Source organism: Sphaerodactylus townsendi, linkage group LG05 (assembly GCF_021028975.2).
Source record: "Sphaerodactylus townsendi isolate TG3544 linkage group LG05, MPM_Stown_v2.3, whole genome shotgun sequence".
NCBI classification, from domain to species: Eukaryota; Metazoa; Chordata; class Lepidosauria; order Squamata; family Sphaerodactylidae; genus Sphaerodactylus; species Sphaerodactylus townsendi.
In genome coordinates, this window is record NC_059429.1 from 1,940,770 (window position 1) to 1,959,565 (window position 18,796).

General features: G+C 52.7%; 1 protein-coding gene across 1 annotated transcript in view; it reads right to left on the reverse strand.

Annotated features, from left to right (window-relative positions):
* The window catches only part of SEMA6B (semaphorin 6B), a 163,364-nt gene that overhangs the window by 7,303 nt on the left and 137,265 nt on the right, over window positions 1-18,796 (reverse strand). Inside the window, exons 9-14 of the mRNA XM_048496503.1 lie at window positions 18,595-18,621; window positions 16,488-16,550; window positions 9,655-9,756; window positions 8,441-8,531; window positions 4,676-4,795; window positions 3,594-3,682 (exon numbers count right to left, since the gene is read on the reverse strand). Coding sequence (XP_048352460.1) covers window positions 3,594-3,682; window positions 4,676-4,795; window positions 8,441-8,531; window positions 9,655-9,756; window positions 16,488-16,550; window positions 18,595-18,621 — 492 coding nt within the window. The remainder of the gene's footprint in view (window positions 1-3,593; window positions 3,683-4,675; window positions 4,796-8,440; window positions 8,532-9,654; window positions 9,757-16,487; window positions 16,551-18,594; window positions 18,622-18,796) is intronic.

The following is an 18,796-nucleotide window of genomic DNA, read 5'->3' on the forward strand; positions in this document are numbered from 1 at the left end:
TGGTAATCTTGTTCCACCAGTGCGGCCACGCAGCGCCGAAGCTTTAACTAGTTAGTCCGACCGTGAGCCTTGACAAGACATCAGGTAGGAGTTGTTGGCAGAAGATATTGGGATGGAATCAAGTCTGCCGCTGCAGTCATTGGGGAGACATTGTAATTTGTCATAAACATGTCAGGTAGGAAAGGGATACTTTACCCCCAGGCAGCTGCACCCCCCCCACACACACCATTAGGATTCTAGTCATGTATTTGCCATATCATAGGGAAATATGGTTGACATTTCTGTGCTGTGCACCTCTAACCGTCCTTTGCCATTTTGCAAAACCTGGGGCTCCGCTGAACATGCAATTGTCCCTTTGGGATTCACTGTCTGTTCCTGCCAATCTAAATCTGGGACCTTTATTTTGGGCCAGGTGCAAAACCCGGAATCCTGGGCAGCTGCTGCTGGCGAATTACTAGAACCTATAAAGACTTCCTGTTGCTGCTGCTCACCCACGGCCGCTCGCTGAGTGGGGAATGGTTGGGGTTGTCAGATGCCCGAGGTGGAGTGCCGGGGGACATCAGCTGGCGATGTGCCTCGTCCTCCACCTGTGTGCTCGGCAGGTAGTTTGTGGGGCGGGCAACAGAAGGGAAAACAGCTTTGCACAATGCTGCCGTGGCACTTGCAGTTAGCAAGCCGGAAGTGATGTCTCTGTGTTGCACAGAAGCTTACCAGGGGTAAATGGTGCCCAAAGACAAACTGTCTCCAGGATGCCCCCCCAGGCTCTGCCCCCTAGCTCCACTCCTGATGCCCCCGGGATCCACCCCCACTGCCCTTGACCCCGCCCATGTCCCCATGGACATGGGCAAGATCTAGGGTGCTCACCTCCCAGACTCCCCTGCGGCTGGAGAAACCAGCGTCCAGCCGGCCAATTCCCGGGCAGGCCAGAAGAGACCGCAGTCCCGACCTCAGAGACCTTTTTTCTCTGAGGCCAGGGGTGAGGGCAGAATAGGAAGGGTGGGACTTCCTGCTCCCCAACCCCACCCTGGCCTCAGCTCTTATAAAGAAGGTTTCTGAGTTGGGACTTCTAATAAATCAAAAGACTACGGCTCTGAAGCCAGCGACAGGGGGGGGGAAAAGGAAGGGAGGAGTCCAGAATGAGGTTAAGGGCACTGCAGGCAGCAGGAAGTCTGCTGCCTTATGCGTTTTTTTTTAGTGCCTCGGGCGTGGTAGAGGCAGCGACTAAGACAGCAGACTTCCCTGATCATGTGGGGGGGGGATTTTGCACCCCATGTGACCGAAGAGTGGCGCGAGGATGAGGGGTACCTTGTCCCTAGGTGGGCCTTTCTGGTGTTGCAGCATTCTAGGAATTCTGCCAGTCTAGAAATTCTGTGGTAAAGCATAGAATTGGTATTGCAGCATTCTAGGAATTCTATGGCAAAAACCATAGAGTTTTGGGAAACCTAGAGCAGGCGTTTCCAACATTTCTGGGATTCTGCCTTAAGGCGGAGGGTGCAACCACAGAATGGCTGCCATAGCAGATAGAGCCACAAACAGAGGAAGCGCTAATGCAGGGGGGAAGAGGAGTGATTTTAAAAAATACACTAGAAGAGAGTAATGCCAGAGCAAGAAAAAAAAACAAAACTGTGGGGGCGGCAACAGCTCCCGTCAAAACTACATTATGTAAAATCTACACACCACAGGAGTCAGGAGCTATTGCGCAAGCAGGCCAGGAGGGGCAGAGCCAGGGTCATTTGGCCTCTGGTAAAAGAAGTAGCACAGAGGATAAAGGCTGGCAGCTGCGGCGGCAGTTTCCGCTGAAACAACGTTAATTTTAATCTGCACAGCCAATCAGATCTCCAGCGGCCAATCAGAGGCCCTGCTGGGGTAGAATCCCCCCCCAGTCACATAGCTACCGTAGGTGGGGCTGGGGTCATGTGGGGGCGAGAAAAATCACCCTCCCACCCCTGCCCCCCACTTGCCTTGGTGGCCCAGCCAGTCTGCTTTTCCACAAGGTGAGTGGGGGGCCGGTTGTCGGGGGGCTGGGCCGAACCATTTTTTGCTCCTAGGCCCGTTGGTGGCGGAGCGGCGCCTCCAGATGGTATGGACTACACAGTTCCATCGGCTGCCAGCATGGCCAGCTGGCCCATGCTTGGCGGGGAACTGAGAGGCCAACAGTCCACTCTGAGTGGAGACCGCCACCACTAAGCGCCGACCTCAGTCACTCCCCCCCCACTTTCTAAAGCACTTGATGGTGTCAACAGGCTCCTGGCACCCCCTGGCACCTTGTCTGGGACCCTTCGAGTGTCGTTTGTGTGGTAATGGCTCTTCTAGTTATGCAGCAGGAAGTGACAACACAGTATCACGTGACGGCGTTCCACCAGGTCTCTGCTCCTCTGGTCTCAGTCGTATCTGCTTGTTCACTTGCCCTCTTCCTCCCAGAGTCCCGATGCTGCAGACCCCTTCCTCACATTTTGCATGATTTACTGGAGAGGGTGGAGGAAGCCCGTTGAGGCTGGCAAAGGGCACAGGCCTCCCAGTGGCACCGCTAAATGAACGCATTGCCTCCTGGATTCTGCAGCTGCCTTAGCTCAGCAGAGCCAGAAAAGCAACACCACACAGGGTAGGCTGACCAGCCGTCCCGCTTTTGGCGGGACAATCCCGCCTTCGCACAATTTGTCCTGCGTCCCGCGGGTTCCTTCCATTGTCCCGATTTTTGGGAGGCTGCTGCACTGCCTTCTGGGGCGCAAGGCAGTGCGGCAGCCTCCTTTATGGGGTCAGCAGAGGCAGACGTGACCTTCTGGAAGTTACGCCGTTTCCGCCTCTGGGTAGCAGGGGGCGGGAACGCGGCTGCTTAGCGCTAAGCAGGTATTAACTCTTGTGGCTGGCGGCTCATCGCGTGTCGCGATGCGTGCGCCACTCTACCCCGTCCCGGGTTTACAAGGTGACCATCTGGTCACCTTACCACAGGGGCACATGGTGGGGCAGGAAACATGTTGGGGCATGCAGTGGCATAGCTATGGAAAATGGAGCCTGGGACAGACTGTGAATTTTCTGGCCCACTATGGGCCCCTCTGCGCCCCTGCCTCCATGTGCCCCACTTACCTTAGCTGGTGGGCAGGCTTGGTGGGGCAAGGGGGGGGAAGGAGGAGGGGCATGGCTGGGTCTGGGTGGCCGGCCTGGTGGGCTGTGGGCATGCTCCCCAGAGAGATGGGAGAGCATGCCCACGGCCCATCAGGCCGGCCAACAGGCGCAGGCCTCGTCGCAGGCAGCGTGTGCACGTCGTGGCCAGGCCCAGTCATGCCCCTCCTGCCTCCTTTCCGGAAGTGTGGGGGCCCCCCCGATTTTCTGCTCCCCACGTGATGCAACAGTGGCCACCCGAGGCAAATGTCCCCACATGTCCCCATTGCAGCTATGCCTATGGGGGCATGAAATCTTGTCCTAACACGCTTCCTGTTTGTGGCATGCCAGGGGAGGAGGGGCATCAGGCAAGGTTTCTCGTCCCGCGGATGCTCCCTCTTGCCCTGCAGATGCTTCGCTCTTGCCCTGGGATCCTCCAGAGAGCTCAGCCCTCATCACCTAGTCCAGTCCATCTTAAGCCTCGGCCAGCTCACCTTTTCTAGATAGTTGAACTCTATGGCGATCTCTCTGAAGAAGAAATAAACGTGGCTCTTCCATTCTACGGCGTGGACAAAATATGGCTCTGTGGAGAAGCAAAACAGGCCAGCAAAGTTTACTTTCCGTTTAACGTTTTATAAATCTGCCGGATGCTGCCTTTTGGCAGTCAGGGCGTCTTTTGAAATTTCGATCCATGTGTCAACCAGGGTGGTGTGGCGGTTAAGAGTGGTGGACTCTTAATCCGGAGAACCGGGTTTGATTCCCCACTCTGCCACTTGAGCTGTGGAGCGTTATCTGGTGAACTAGATTAGCTTGTGCACTCCAGCACATACTAGCTGGGTGACCTGGGTTTCTTTCCCCACTCCTCCACATGAATCTTGTTGGGTGACCTTGGGCCAGTCACAGTCCTCTCAGAACTCTCTGAGCCCCACCTGCCTCACAAGGGGTCGGCTGTGGGGAGAAGAAGGGAAGGAGTTTGTGAGCTGCTTTGAGACTCCTTACAGGAGAGAAAAGGACTATAAATCCAAACTCTTCTCCTTTTCCTTCCATGTCAATTGCAATAATTGCCCCTCTGGCCCTTTCCCCACTTGCAGCAAGCCCAGCTACTCTTCCTAAAATGGCGGGGTCTAGCTACACTCCCCACTTCAGGGTGTATGGCGAGAGCCTTAGCCGCCCAGCTGCCTCTCTCTCGCCCCCCCTCAGCGCATACGTAATTCCCTGCACCTTTCAAATGCAAAACCTTTTGGGAAGCCAGGCTGGCCGCCAGAATTAGCGCTACGCTGTGAATTGCACGCAACAACCCTCCGACAAGGGTAAGTGGGGAAAGGGCCTCTGATTTCTAGGAGCTTTAATCCGAATTTAAAAATTGGCTGGTTTTTTGGGGGGCGGTGGCTTGTTTCACACCACTTGCATAAGATAACCACTTTCACAGCTTCAGATTAACCAAAGTTTAGGCCTGCAGAAGGGCTTTCGACAGGATATAATGACCGGTTTCACCCACGTTTGACCAGTCCCTATTTTCTTCCCCCTCCGACACGCACCGATCTTGTCAGAGACGCTGGCTTAGCCGAAAAACTACCTTTGAACCACTTGGAGTCGTGCTTGACTGTTCGCAGGGTCGGGTTGTCTCCGAGGCTGCGGTAAATCACGGCATCGATGGCCAGGAAATCTGTCACCGTGGCGGTGAAGAGCATCCCTCCTGTCAAGGGAAGACAAAGAAGAAGGATGAATAGGGATGTTGTTAATAATGCCCAGTGGGTCCGATGTGCCACGCATGAAGCTTTCCCTCAGACAGAAAGCAGAGGACCAAGAGAGAGAGGGGAAGAGCGCATGAAGGGTATAAAGCAGTGATGGCGAACCTTTTCGAGACTGAGTGCCCAAACTGCAACCCAGAACCCACTTATTTATCGCAAAGTGCCAATACAGCAATTTAACCTGAATACTGAGGTTTTAGTTTAGACAAAACGATTGGCTCCAAGGTGTGCGTTACTCAGGAGTAAGCTTGGTGGTAGTTGGTGGCTTGCTTTGAAGCAACCGTGCAACTCTTCCAGCGGGTGAATCACGACCCTAGGAGGGTTTACTCAGAAGCAAGCCACATTGCCAGCAACCGAGCTTACTCCCAGGTAAAGGACTGCGCTTTAGTTCTTTGCATAAAAATCAGTGGGGTTTAACAATGCTTACAGGGTTACCTACACTGCTTCCCCAAAACTTAGGTCTTAGGTTTAATGCTAATAATTGAGCCCAGGCCAGCCTAGATGTGTGAGGGGGGACTCTGTTTGCGCGTGCCCACAGAGAGGGCTCTGAGTGCCACCTCTGGCACCCCGATACTTATGGGATTCGCCACCACTGGTATAAAGGGATGTGCTAGAACAGAAAGAGACAGGGTTAGAGAGAGAGAGTTTAGGGGCAATCTGGCTCCCCTGTTGTTCAGTGGGTCAAGGCCCCCGATTCCCTGGGTTAAAAGCATCTGCTACCCACTGGCCTTCCAGCCTCTTTCTACATGCCAATTGCTGGTTTCCGCTGCTTGGCCCTCTGCCCAGGTGTAGACACGAACCACTTCCTGTAGTGGTTAAGAGCGCCGGATTCTAATCGGGAGAACACGGTTCAATTTCCCACTCCTCCACTTGAAGCCTGCTGGCTGACCTTGGGCAATTCACAGTTCTCTCAGAACTCTCAGGCAAATGGCAAACCACCCCGAAGGTCTCTTTCCTGGAAAATCTCAAGGGTTGATGCGACTTGACTGCACTTTCCACCACTACCAAGAGGAGGCTGCGGTGGTGGCTGCAACTTGCCGCAGTTCGCATGGGTGCCCAGTGTGGCCAAAGAAGAGGAGAAACCATGTGACAGTGCAGGCACTGAGGGGGACAAGCCAGATCCCTCGGGACTACTGAGGTTTCTCTTGCTACCCAGAGGGAAAGAACACAGGATGAATGAAAGGCTTCTTCACCCAGTGGACTGTGGAACTCTTTGCCACTGGATTATTGATTGACTGTTGTATCTTTCTCCCCAGTAGGGGCCCAAAGCAGCCTTTGTCATTCTCCTCTCCTCCACAACATCCCTGGGAGATAGGGTAGCTCGGGGCAAGGGACTGGCCCAAGATCACCCTGAAAACATCCAAAGCAGAATGGGGATTCGAACCTGCGTCTCCCAGATCCTAGTCTGGCACTCTTACCACTACACCCACTGGCTTTCTCTGGATGGGGCTGAAAGTGTAGACAGCTTTAAAAGAGGGCTAGGCAAAACTATGGTCCATCAAGGATGGCTAAAGGGAACCTCCATGTTCAGAGGCAGTGTACTTGCGAATGGCAATGGCTGGGAGGAAGATAGCATTGGAGGGAGGCTCTGGCTTCTCTGTCTCTGTTTGTGGCCCTTTTGGGCATCCAGTTGGCCACAGCTGGGAGACAGAGAGCTGGACTCGGCGGACGTTTAAACAGCTTTCATGTATTGTCGAAGGCTTCCACGGCCAGAATCACTGGGGTGCTGTGTGGTTTCGGGCTGTATGACGTGTTCACAGCATTTTTCTCTGGCGTTTAGCCTGCATCTGTGGCTGGCATCTTCAGAGGATCTGATGTTGGGAAAGCAAGTGGAGTATATACCTGTTGGAGCTGTCAGTTAGGTGGGTGAAGAAACAATTGTCTGTGGTAACGAAGACAACCAGATCAATAGATGAGGGCATCTGAATAGAAGTATGAGTAACAATGAAGTCTGTAGCATGGGAGTAACAATGGAGACGGCAAGGTCACTGTTGGGAGCATCTGAATATGAAACATCCTGGCCTTTGTTTCCTTTGTCTATAATCATGTTTATTATTGGGCTGGTTAGCACACTGTCTTGACTCTCAGTATTTTTTTCAGGGCAACTTGCCAGTGTTGAAAAAAATACTGGAAGTCAAGACAGTAAGTCGAACCAACTTCACACAAACTGCTCGGATGACTATAGACAAGAGGCGGTAAAGAAAGGCCGGATACTTCTGTTCAGATAATCCCAACAGTGACCTTGCCATCTCCATTGTTACCCCATGCTACTAGACTTCATTGTTACTTTACTTCTATTCGAATGCCCTCATCTATTGATCTGGTTGTCTTCTTTGTTACTCACAGACAATGTTTCTTCACCCACCCTGGACACTCCAACAGGTATATATACTCCACTTGCTTTCCCAACATCAGATCCTCTGAAGATGCCAGCCACAGATGCAGGCGAAACGTCAGGAGAGAATGCTGCTAGAACACGGCCATACAGCCCGGAAACCACACAGCACCCAAGCTTTCATGTACATTGGGCAACGCACTTTACAATGTACCTTAATGATTTTTTGAAAGCGGATTATTTATATTATTTTTATTTTTTTAATTTCATAATTCAATTTATATCCCGCCTTTCCCCGCAGGGCTCAGGCGGTGAACTACCAGCGATAAACAACTAAAACAACAACAAATGATAAAACAACTATCACAGAATACAGTAAACAGCCAGCAATAACAACATCAGATGGCGATGTTTACAAACAGTTTGCTACAGTTCATCGAAAGTGCATTGTGCCATGTGCGCGAAAACAGCGTTAGTCTGATCCAGCAGGGCTCTTATGTTCTGAGGATTGATGCAGGGCGGCACTGGGTTGGTTCTGGGCTCTTTCGCAAGCTTGGAGCCTTCGGGCCCGCTCTCTTGGGAAGAGAACGTTGTAAAAGTGGAGAAAAGGCACCACAGAAAATGGGGAAAGCGTGGCAGGAGTCGTGAAGGAGGAAGTCAAGAAGAGAGAGGTGTCTTAGAAGATAACTCTTCAGAGCCACAAACACAAAAGAAATAGCCCTCCAGATTGCAAGATCCAGGTTGGGCAATTCCTAGAGTTTTGGGAGTGGAGTTTAGAGAGGAGATGAAACTCAGCAGGTAACGACGACCAGTGGCGAAGATGCAACGGGACGGGGTGGAGGGCACTGCGTCTCGGGTGCACGTTATTGGCGTCACGTGGGGGCAAAAAAAATCACCCCCAGGCCCCGCTGCCAGGAGCAGGGCATGGGCGAGCACGGGCAGGTTGTGCCCCGGGCGCAGTTTCCTCTCCCTCCATCCCTGATGATGCCATAATGCCCACCCTCCAAATCTGCCCTTTGCCCTTCAAGAGAACTGGTCTCTGTAGTTTGGAGATCAGCTATAATTCTGGTGAACTTCAGGTCCCTTCGGGAGGCTGGCAACCCTTAACATACTCCTCAGCACATAACCTGCACACAACCATCAGCCGCCACCCCTCTTCTGGATCACTGTTGGACTGGTCGAGAGGAGGTTTGTGGTCTAGGGAGCACTCATACCCGAGACAAAAGCCTTCCCCCCACTTGAAGGCACCACTGACCTGTAAAGAGAGCCACGTTGGCATGCTTGGGGTCATAGGGGCACCGGGCCATGCCGCTGATGTTGTCCCCAATGGGTTCCAGCTTGTCCATCTGATGGAAGGAGAGGCTAGTTAGTAAAACAGGATCCCCAGCAGGAAAGCCGTGCCACGGAACAGTCCGGAGTCTGGTCCCGGGTTTGATTCCCGGGAGGAACCGGGTTTGATTCCCCGCTCTGCTGCCTGAGTTGTGGAAGCTTATCTGGGGGATTCAGATTAGCCTGTACACTCCCACACACGCCAGCTGGGTGACCTTGGGCTAGTCACAGCTTTTCAGAGCTCTCTCAGCCCCACCCACCTCACAGGGTGTTTGTTGTGAGGGGGGAAGGGCAAGGAGATTGTCAGCCCCTTTGAGTCTCCTGCAGGAGAGAAAGGGGGGATATAAATCCAAACTCGTCTTCTTCTTCTTCTTCCCAACCCGTCAGGTGTGCTCAGGTATCTCTTAGCTACCAACTTTGCAGGCGCATCCAACTCCAACGCTAAAATTAAATTTGGGGCACATAGAAACTGCAGCATCTGCAGTACTCAAATCTGAACACAGACTTTTCACATCTTCAAACTCCCAGGCATCTAAGAGGTTACCCACCTGTTGCATCTCTGCCTGAGTCCAGGGGCATAGGTACTTAAAAACTTGCAGCAGAAAGTTGGATCCAAGCCTCACTGAGGTCAGGGTCAGACAGGACCTTGCCACTCCGATCTCCACGTGGAGATCAGGGGTGGGGCCAGCTGGCCCCCCACACTTGAACTCCACACAGAGACTGGCGATGGGATGAGCCCTCCTCAGAGGCATTCAGCTCCACAAGGAGTTCCAGACTGAGGCACAGTTGCGAAGGGGGGGGGGGCAGTCCCAAAACGCCCTCCCTGGAAGTGGTGGGCAGGGCTCCAGCCCCCGGTGCCCCCTAGCTAGGCCACTGAGCTGGGCTCGCCTTCACTGTGAGGAGGGTGATTCTGTTGCCGCTGCCGCCTCTCAAAGGTCCTGCTGCACATCTGTATACGGCCCCATTTGGATATTACATTAGAAAGCTGAATTTTTGCCCCGATCTGTTCTTTCCCTTCTTCTGAAATGCTGCGCTGTGTTCCATACCTCCTTGATTCTGGTGCAACAACAACATTCCTAAAGCATATCCCAGTGCTGTCCGAGGCAGCCTGGGTGGGAGAAGACGGTCCCAGGTACTCACACTGTAGTTGGCGCAGACCGGGTTGAAGGCGTTGGTGCCGCACACGAAAAGCATGTTGTCGTTGCGGAGAAGCAGGACTTTGATAAAATTCCGGCACTCTGCCTGGGAAAGAGAAGACAAGCGGTGAGAGCCAGGAAGCGCACGCCGGTGTGCACGCGTGTTGCCGGGGGTGGGGGGATGGACTCTTCTGTGGGGCTGATATTCTGCTGTCACTGAACTGAGGGCTGGAACAGAAAGGGCCTTCGAGGAGCTCTGGCCCTGCCTCAGGTGACGCCCGCTGGACCTCTTTCCCTCAGACTCCCTCAAGCAGACCTCTCTTCTCCTAGCTATGCATTTTTATTCCCACGTTCCTCCAACAGAGCTCAGGTGGAACTGACAGGGCGTTCCTACGCCCCGTTTTATTCGCATGATGCCCCTGTGACCCAGGGGGACATATGTCCCTGGGCTATGGCCATTTTGGGTGCTGTGTGGTTTCCAGGCTGTATGGCCGTGTTCTAGCAGCATTCTCTCCTGATGTTTCGCCTGCATCTGTGGCTGGCATCTTCATCAGATCCTCTGAAGATGCCAGCCACAGATGCAGGTGAAACGTCAGGAGAGAATGCTGCTAGAACACGGCTATACAGGCCGGAAACCACACAGCACCCAAGTGATTCCGGCTGTGAAAGCCTTCAACAATATCTGGCCATTTTGTCATGTGGGGGGTTGGCGGAAATTGCCCTCCAAACCCCTCCTCTTTCCGTTGTTTGGTCATGGGGGGGAGGGCAGCTGCCCATACGGGGTAGAAGGAGGGGGGCAGAACACCCAGGTTTTGCACCTGGCGACATTTTCCCTGGACACACCTCTGCTGTGAGGTGTTTTGGGACCGAGAGAATGCAACAGGCCCCCGATCAACCAGTAAGCTTCATGGCTGAGTAGAGATTTGAACCTGAGCCTCCCAGGCCGGACAGTTTCATTCCATGAGAGGGGCTTCAATTTCAGATTGTTGGATCCGGTCCGGTGTGCGGATGCTCAACTTGTGTATAAACGCTCCAAGCTTGTATATTAATTCAATGGGTGAATTTGCCCTTCAGACTCTCTGCCGTTCTGGTGAACCGGCTCTGAACAACAACAACAACAACAACAACAACAACAACAACAACAACAACAACAACAACAACAACACTTTATACAGCAGTTCAGAATGACAAAAATGCTTCACGCATCCGTGTAAAAACTAAATGCGGACAACAGCTGATGTTCTTTCCCCCGTATTCCCAGTGGAAGGCAGAAGCAGGACTTGCCCAAAGTTGGTGGATGAGCTCATGGCAGTGGTAAGATCTGAGCCAGGGGTTTCCTGGGCTCCTGAGTACAGCAGCTGGGATTCAATAGCAGGGCTGTAGCACAAGTTATGTGTATGAATCTGCCATGCTTGTGTGAATCTGTTCATCTCAAGAGCAGCTCGGGGGTGGAAAATCGGGGGCCCTTGGATCCTCTATTGCACAGGTATCAAAGTCGCGGCCCTCCAGATGCTATAGTCCAGTGATGGCGAACCTATGGCACGGGTGCCAGAGGTGGCACTCAGAGCCCTCTCTGTGGGCACGCACAAACAGAGTGCCCCTCCCCCCCATCTAGGCTGGCCTGGGAGGGGGGCATTCTTGGGCTGAAACCTCAGCAGAAGTTGACCAAAGTCGGCTCCACCCCAGGAATGCCCCCAGCCCGCCCTCGGCAACTCCGGCATGCGCTGCTATGCCAGCATAGCTTCGGAGTGGCAGGCTGTTCCGGTTTGGGCACCGCAGACCTGTGCAGTGCCTGCCTGCTGGCGTGGCTGTTCTCTGGCCAGCATAGGTGGCCCTTGTGTGGTGTTGTGGGTAAACACGCTGGGGCAGGCCCCCCCGCTCCCATAATCTGTTCCCCCACCATCTGGACTGGGGGCAGAAAAGCCAACGTAAAAATGTGTGCACCGGTTGCAGAATCCCCCTTTTATGGGAGCAGAATTTGGCCCACCTCTGGTCCCCTTCGCTCTCTGGGAGCAGGGGGAGGGGAGATTTAGAATCTCCCCTCCAGTAAGAACTTCCTTACACCTTCACATGTACTTCCTTACACATGTACTTCCTTACACCTTCACATGTACCATCCACCCAAAGCCTTCCCCACACAAGGACACCCCCACCCCCCGCTGGTTTGTGTTGCTATTGTTGGTCTTCCTCCGCTCCTATCCAAGAATCCTTTTTTTCCCCTGATGGTTTCTATGGTTTCTGAGCAGGCGGCGGCGGGGGGGCGGGGGGGGGGTTAGGTTGGATGCTTTTAAATTCTCTGCCACTGCCTCTCTTTTCCTTCCAACACCCTCATTTGGGCAACAAAATGCAACATCTGATTGCTTCAAAACACAACCCCAAAACACACGTTGCTAATAAAAGAGGCGCTGAAGCAGCAGCTGCGTTTGGGAAACCAGGACTGTTCAGCCAAGCCAAATGGATGGTGGTTGTCTGGAAAGGGAAGAAGAAGAAGAAGAAGAAGAAGAAGAAGAAGAAGAAGAGGGGGAGGAGGGGGAGGAAGAGGAGGAGGTTTGGATTTATATCCCCCCTTTCTCTCCTGTGGGAGACTCAAAGGTGCTTACAATCTCCTTGCCCTTCCCCCCTCACAACAAACACCCTGTGAGGTGGGTGGGGCTGAGAGAGCTCCGAAGAGCTGTGACTAGCCCAAGGTCACCCAGCTGACGTGTGTGGGAGTGCACAGGCTAATCTGAATTCCCCAGATAAGCCTCCACAGCTCAAGTGGCAGAGCGGGGAATCAAACCCGGTTCCTCCAGATTAGAGTGCACCTGCTCTCAACCACTACGCCACTGCAGGCTCTTCCGGCTGGAACTTCCCAGAGGAATTGGGGGGGGGGGGGCAGGGGAGGTTAGACGTCAGGGAACTCTCCGAAAAGCAAATGCCCGGGCAATTTTTTGGTGCTTCAGAAATCATTATCTCTGTGTATCCTTCTGACTGATCCCAACCAACAACAACAAAGAAAATCCTAAGCGAGCCTGTGTATCTGGTGCTTTATCTGTTCATTCAGTGCAGAGGCCCCCGGCCTTTTTTGAGCCTGTGGGCACTTTGGGCATTTTGACGTAGTGTGGCGGACAAAGCCGCAGGGGGCAGGGCCGGTCACAAAATGGCTGCCACGGGAGGACAAGCCCCACACAAGCAGGCACAGAGAGCCCGAGTGCGGGGGAAACAAGGAGTACTTTAACCCCTGGTAAAGAGCAGCACCAGAGCACAAAGCAAGCACTGCAGTGGCAGCTTCCGCTGGAACCACGTCCATTTTAATCCGCACAGCCAATCAGCTCTCTGGTGGCCAATCAGACGCCCTGCTGGGCAGCAGCCCCACTTGGCCCCACCCACTTTCTGAAAACATTTGGTGGGCACCATAAAAGTGCCCACGGCTGCCACGTGGGGGACCTCTGATTTAATGGCTTAATCAACCACGTACGTTAATCCCAGAGTGCATCTGCAAAACTGGGCGACGGGCAAAGGTTTTGGAGGGGGGGGGGGGAAATACCCCAACGCCTTCCAAATGTTCATTTCCATGTTGCCTCCTTGCCGCTCCAACCGGCTGGAGCATCAATGCGATTCTTTTTTTGGCTTTTACTTCCAATTTCTTTTGGGGGTGGGGGGAACCACCACATATAACCTTGGAACAAAAGAAAAGGCAAGTCAGCAGAACCCTGCAAAACATTTGGCCCTCTGCTGATCCCCCCAAGGGAAACAGTGAAAACAAGCTCAGCGTTTGGCCTTGGTGCCACTGCCTGGGAGCCGCTAATGGTGGAAATGGGGATTCTGAGCATGCACAAAGCGTTTCATACTCATCACTGAGTTGCCACAACCAACCTCAGCCCCACCAGGATGGGAAGAAAGGCTGCCAGTCAACCGCCGGCAATTAAACTCTGCTCTGTTCCCCCGCTGCTGCCCGTCCCCCTCTTCCTTGCGAACTGGGCTGGGTGGTCCATGTTGGCCCCCTGCAGAGAGCTTCACATACTCGCCTCCTTTCAACTCCCAGCAAACATTTTATATCAAATGTGATTTATTAGGAGGCTCGTATAATTGGTTTTGTAATTAATTATTTCCGGTCTGTTGATCGGAACAGACACATCTCATAATCGGTGAGAAATCCAATTTCCAGATTCTATTAATGCCTCCCTGAACTGTGAGCGTGCCGACACTCCGGGCTTGTCAGGGGGGTGGGAGAACTTGGGACCTGAGTCGAAAAGACCCTGGGATCCCAGAGGGCCGGTGTTTGCAGCTGGGGAGGAATGTGTGCAGACACCTTGCAGCTGCAGGAAGCGCATGCGCAAAGATTCCTCACTTGGTCTCTTGGCATATTTGTGGAGAGTTTTATTCAGAGTTTGCTTCTCCACTTTTCGGGTTTTGTTGATGCGCTAGTTCTGAGCATGCAAATCACACGGTGCAGGTGAAACGCACATCGTTGGTATGGTGTATATAAAACAGGCATCACTGAAGTGCTCAATATGCGTAAAATGCTGACTCAACTTTGAACAAAGGCATACTTATTACTGGGCGGGTGGGGTTTGATGAGAGGAAAAAGAAAACTGGTGCAAAAACGAAGATGCACGGGCTTGATTTGCACAAGAAAGAAGCAAAACGTAGGCAGGAGCGTTTAGCCAGGTGTCTGCCACCTGCAGCTCTCCAGATGTTCATGGACTGCAAATCCCAACTGGCCATGCTGGCTGAGGCTGATGGGGTTTGTAGTCCATGAACATCTGGAGAGCCGCAGGTGGCAGACACCTGGTTTAGGCTATAACAGCTAGGAGGAAAAGTGGAAAATCATTCTGAGAACTGGGCTTCTTTGCAAACTCCAGAGGTAGATCTGCAAAAACAGGTCTCAACATTGGGTTGCAAAAGAAGTTCTGAACATTCGGTTAAAATCCAGCATGACCAAGAAGGAGCATCTGGAGCGGGAACGTACAGACACGAAGACAAATTAGCCGGGTTGGAATAACAACCTGTCCTTGGAGAAAAAGATCACTGATCCTCAAAAGATCCTCAAAGATGTTCACAAGTTCACTCCACCATTACAATCAAGGCTGGTTTCCCTGTTTCAGTTCCCTTCCTGTTCTGGCAGAAGACTCCGCATCCTGCTAATTGTGGTCTAATAAGAAGTTCTCGCATCCATTTTAGCACAGCATCTGATGCATGTTTGTATTTCCTGCCTTCTCTGCGCACTATTAAAAACAGCCTAAGAGGAAACTTGAAGGCACGGTTGCACCCGGAGAATGTGAGGATGCTGTTTCACTGATGCGCACGTGTGTTCCTGGGCACTGGCCAAACACCACACAGAACATTTTTAACACAGCCGTACGCAGCGCTGCATTCAGACTGATTTTTCTTTCGGCAGCATTAAATCAACACGTTTGCTCAGCACAGAAGAGCAAGAACAATGAAAATGAACAGAGGGCTAAGAGTTATGGCCAACTGCTCATGGTTGCAGCACGCTGTACCAGATCCAGAAATTTAAAATCGGAAAAAAAACCTGAGGATTTCGAATGCTTCCGCTTGGAAAGGAGATTTTGTAATTCAGCAGTTAAAAATCCAGGAAGCAATTAGCGCGTGGAGAATTTTGGAAGCATCTTGAACCCAAGAGAACTCACATTCCCGGGACAGTTTGCCTGCCCAGGCCCCATTAAAATGAATGGGAGCGGGAACTGTCAGTCTCTGCTTTGTTTCCATGGGGCACCTGCAGGAGATCTCTCTGGTGGACTGCCACCCTACATTAATCGGCCAAAGAAGCTAACTGGGTTTTCCAAATGCACCCCAACTGCGTTTTACTATCTGACACCACCCACAGAAGAAAAGTGGGCTGGGCAATTTGAGGCCACAGAATTCCAGACGTGGAATTTGGCTCTCAGAACCATAAAGTTTGGGAGGGGCCGAGTTTGGGGACAATATGATGTCACTTCCAGTTGATCTCCTCTAGGGCACCTTTCTAAGTTTCCAGAGGTAGCGGACCTATATCTCCAGAGTTATGGACTACAATTCCCATCAGCCCCTGCCAGCATGGCCAATTGGCCATGCTGGCAGGGGCTGATGGGAATTGTAGTCCATAACATCTGGAGTGCCAAAGGTTCGCCACCACGGCCTTATCAGGTACAGCAGAGATTCTTCTGAGTCAGTGTTTCCCAACCTTTTAGAGGTCAGGGTACCCTTGACCTCACTCTTCATATCTCACGGTACCTCTGCCACCACCCTCCACCTTCCCCTCCCATTGCCCCTGCTTGCCACACCCCCCACCTTCCCCTCCCAGGATGAAGGGTAGCACTGGGGGTGGTGGTGGCTGCTGACCTTGTGGCAGGCCCTGCCCCATGGGCCAGCTCCATGTCCTTGCTGGCGCCGGTGGGAGACCCCACAAAAATGAGGGGGGGGGCCCGGTAGTGTTGCCACGGTAACCCTGGGACATGCTCACGGCACCCCAGGGTACCAGAGAACCCTGGTTGAGAATGGCTGTTCTGAGTGCTTGCAGCTGCAAAGCGAAGACTGCAAACCCAGAGGCCCCTTCAGAGGGAGGGCCAAACAGGAGAGCCCCTGGCTGGGACAAGAACCGGAGAGCTCCTGCGCAGGCAGAACCATCGCAGCCCACGAGGCAACCCAAGGCAGTGCTGAAGAGCTAACTCTGCAGAGCAGGTGAAATCTACGCAAGCTGCAGAGCCCACCTGTTCTCAGAGCACGACGGAAAGGACTTGGGGTTATTATTTCTTTTCAAAATCCAAAAGCGAGACTGGAACATGTGGAAAATGGGAACGCCGTCCCTGGCACCCTCCTCTGGCAGCTGCGAGCCGGGCCCTGCTGTGCCCTTACCTCGTGCTTCCCTTTCATTCGGCAGATGTTGATATCATGCTGATTTGACCTCCACGTCAGCTTCTGCGTGGAAACCGGAGAATAAGAAATGAGTCAAAGAGAGCCAAGCACCCAACGCGCGGCCTTGAAAACCACGCAGTCCATTATTCTACCCTCCCAGCGAGAGCTGGATGAATGGCACTCATTCTGTCAGGTTCTGTAGCTTTGGATCCCAGGGGCTGTTTTTCCAATGACCCCACCCCTGCTGAGTTCCAGGAAATTCGCATGGCGATGGCTACGCCAATGCGACATGCATATTTCTCACACATCGTGCTTATAAGTTCTTCTCGACACACAGGCGTAACCTGTGCTCTAGGGATACCGGGCCAAGAAGAAGAAGAAGAAGAAGAGTTTGGATTTATATCCCCCCTTTCTCTCCTGCAGGAGACTCAAAGGGGCTGACAATCTCCTCGCCCTTCCCCGCTCACAACAAACACCCTGTGAGGTGGGTGGGGCTGAGAGAGCTCCGAGAAGCTGTGACTAGCCCAAGGTCACCCAGCTGGCGTGTGTGGGAGTGTACAGGCTAATCTGAATTCCCCAAATAAGCCTCCACAGCTCAGGCGGCAGAGCGGGGAATCAAACCCGGTTCCTCCAGATTAGATACACGGGCTCTTAACCTCCTACGCTACTGCTGCTCCAAATGTGTATCCTATGTGTATCTCTGCCCTCCCCAGACTAGGGTGAATCTCTTGTGGTTCAGCGCATAATGTACATTTAGCTGCACATGCTTACTGCATCCTTGGTACATCGGGCGATCCACCTTCCAAAGGATAATAAGTGCCTAAATACAGGTCAATGTGTTTACCCCTGGAAACCCCTCCCAGCCCCTGGGCGGATTAATCCATAATGGGCGGCATAAACATCATCTGAAGAGAAGAGGAAATTCTCTTGGAATGAATGTGGGATTTCCGCCCCTGAAAAAGCCAATGTGGACAGCCATTCTGCCTTCCCAAGACTGGGGAGAGCGTGCTGTACTTTCAGCATCTCAGCATGGATCCTACAAGGTTTTCTGCTGATTTAAAAGGGAGGTATCTTCCCATAAAGGTAAGTCCAAGGGCTTAGGACCAACATGGACAAAAGACCATGGGGCTGCAGTGAAGAAAAGGCCCCTCCCTCATTGGCATCTGCAGATAAGCTCATAGGATCCAAGCCAGCATGTTCCTCTGCCTCTACTCAGGAGTAACATTGCCACTCTGATCTCTGTGGCTGGCAGGTCTTCCCTTCTACAGTTCTTTCACTGGCTCCTGCCCCCAGTCCACCTCTCTCCCTGGCTGACCTGACAATGCCCAGATTTTGGGATGAAGAAGAAGAAGAAGAAGAAGAAGAAGAAGAAGAAGAAGAAGAAGAAGAAGAAGAAGAAGAAGAAGAAGAAGAAGAAGAAGAAGGAGAAGAAGAAGGAGTTGGATTTATATCCTCCCTTTCTCTCCTGTAAGGAGACTCAAAGGGGCTTACACTCTCCTCCCCGCCCCAGCCAACAAACACCCGGGGGCTGAGAGAGCTCTGAAGGGCTGTGACTAGCCCAAAGTCACCCAGGTGGCATGTGTTGGAGTGCACAAGCTAATCGAGTTCATCAGATAAGTCTCCACAGCTCAAGTGGCAGAGCGGGGAATCAAACCCGGTTCTCCAGATTAGAGTGCACTTGCTCTTAACCACTACACTACACTGGCTGTGCAATCATCCACTCTGAGCAAACTCCCATCCTACACTTCCCCCCCACCTTCATTGGTTAGCCCTGCACTCCAGTGGCCAGGCGTGGCTTCACATCAAAGCACATGTTGAAGAGTGCCCCCTCAGTGGCGCCTGGGTATCCCCCAATGGAAAGACCATGTGGTATAGTGGTTACAGTCTTAACCAGGGAGACCCAGACTCAACGCCTCATTTGGGATGGATGACCTTGAGCCCGATGCTCTCTCTCAGCCTGACCTACCTCACAGGGTTGTTGGAGGAAAGATATTTTCCTAAAGACTTTTAAAAACTGCTCATGGGTTTGTCCCACTGAACAACTATGTATGCATGCAGGCAGGGTTGTGGGATGTGGGAAATGCCACCTGCGGCGCTCAGCACTCACCTGATGATAACGAGATTCTCCAGCTGGCTAAAAGGCTCCCAGGCTTATACCGGTACAAGCATCCTCCTGTGGGGTAATAAGGGTGGGGGAGAGAAAAACAAAATCCAGAGAGATGCTGACTGGGAGAGGAAGATGGGCCCAGCTTCCCTCTCAGATTACAAAGCCAAGGGGGGCCTGACTTTATCCATGCGTGCTCCAGGTT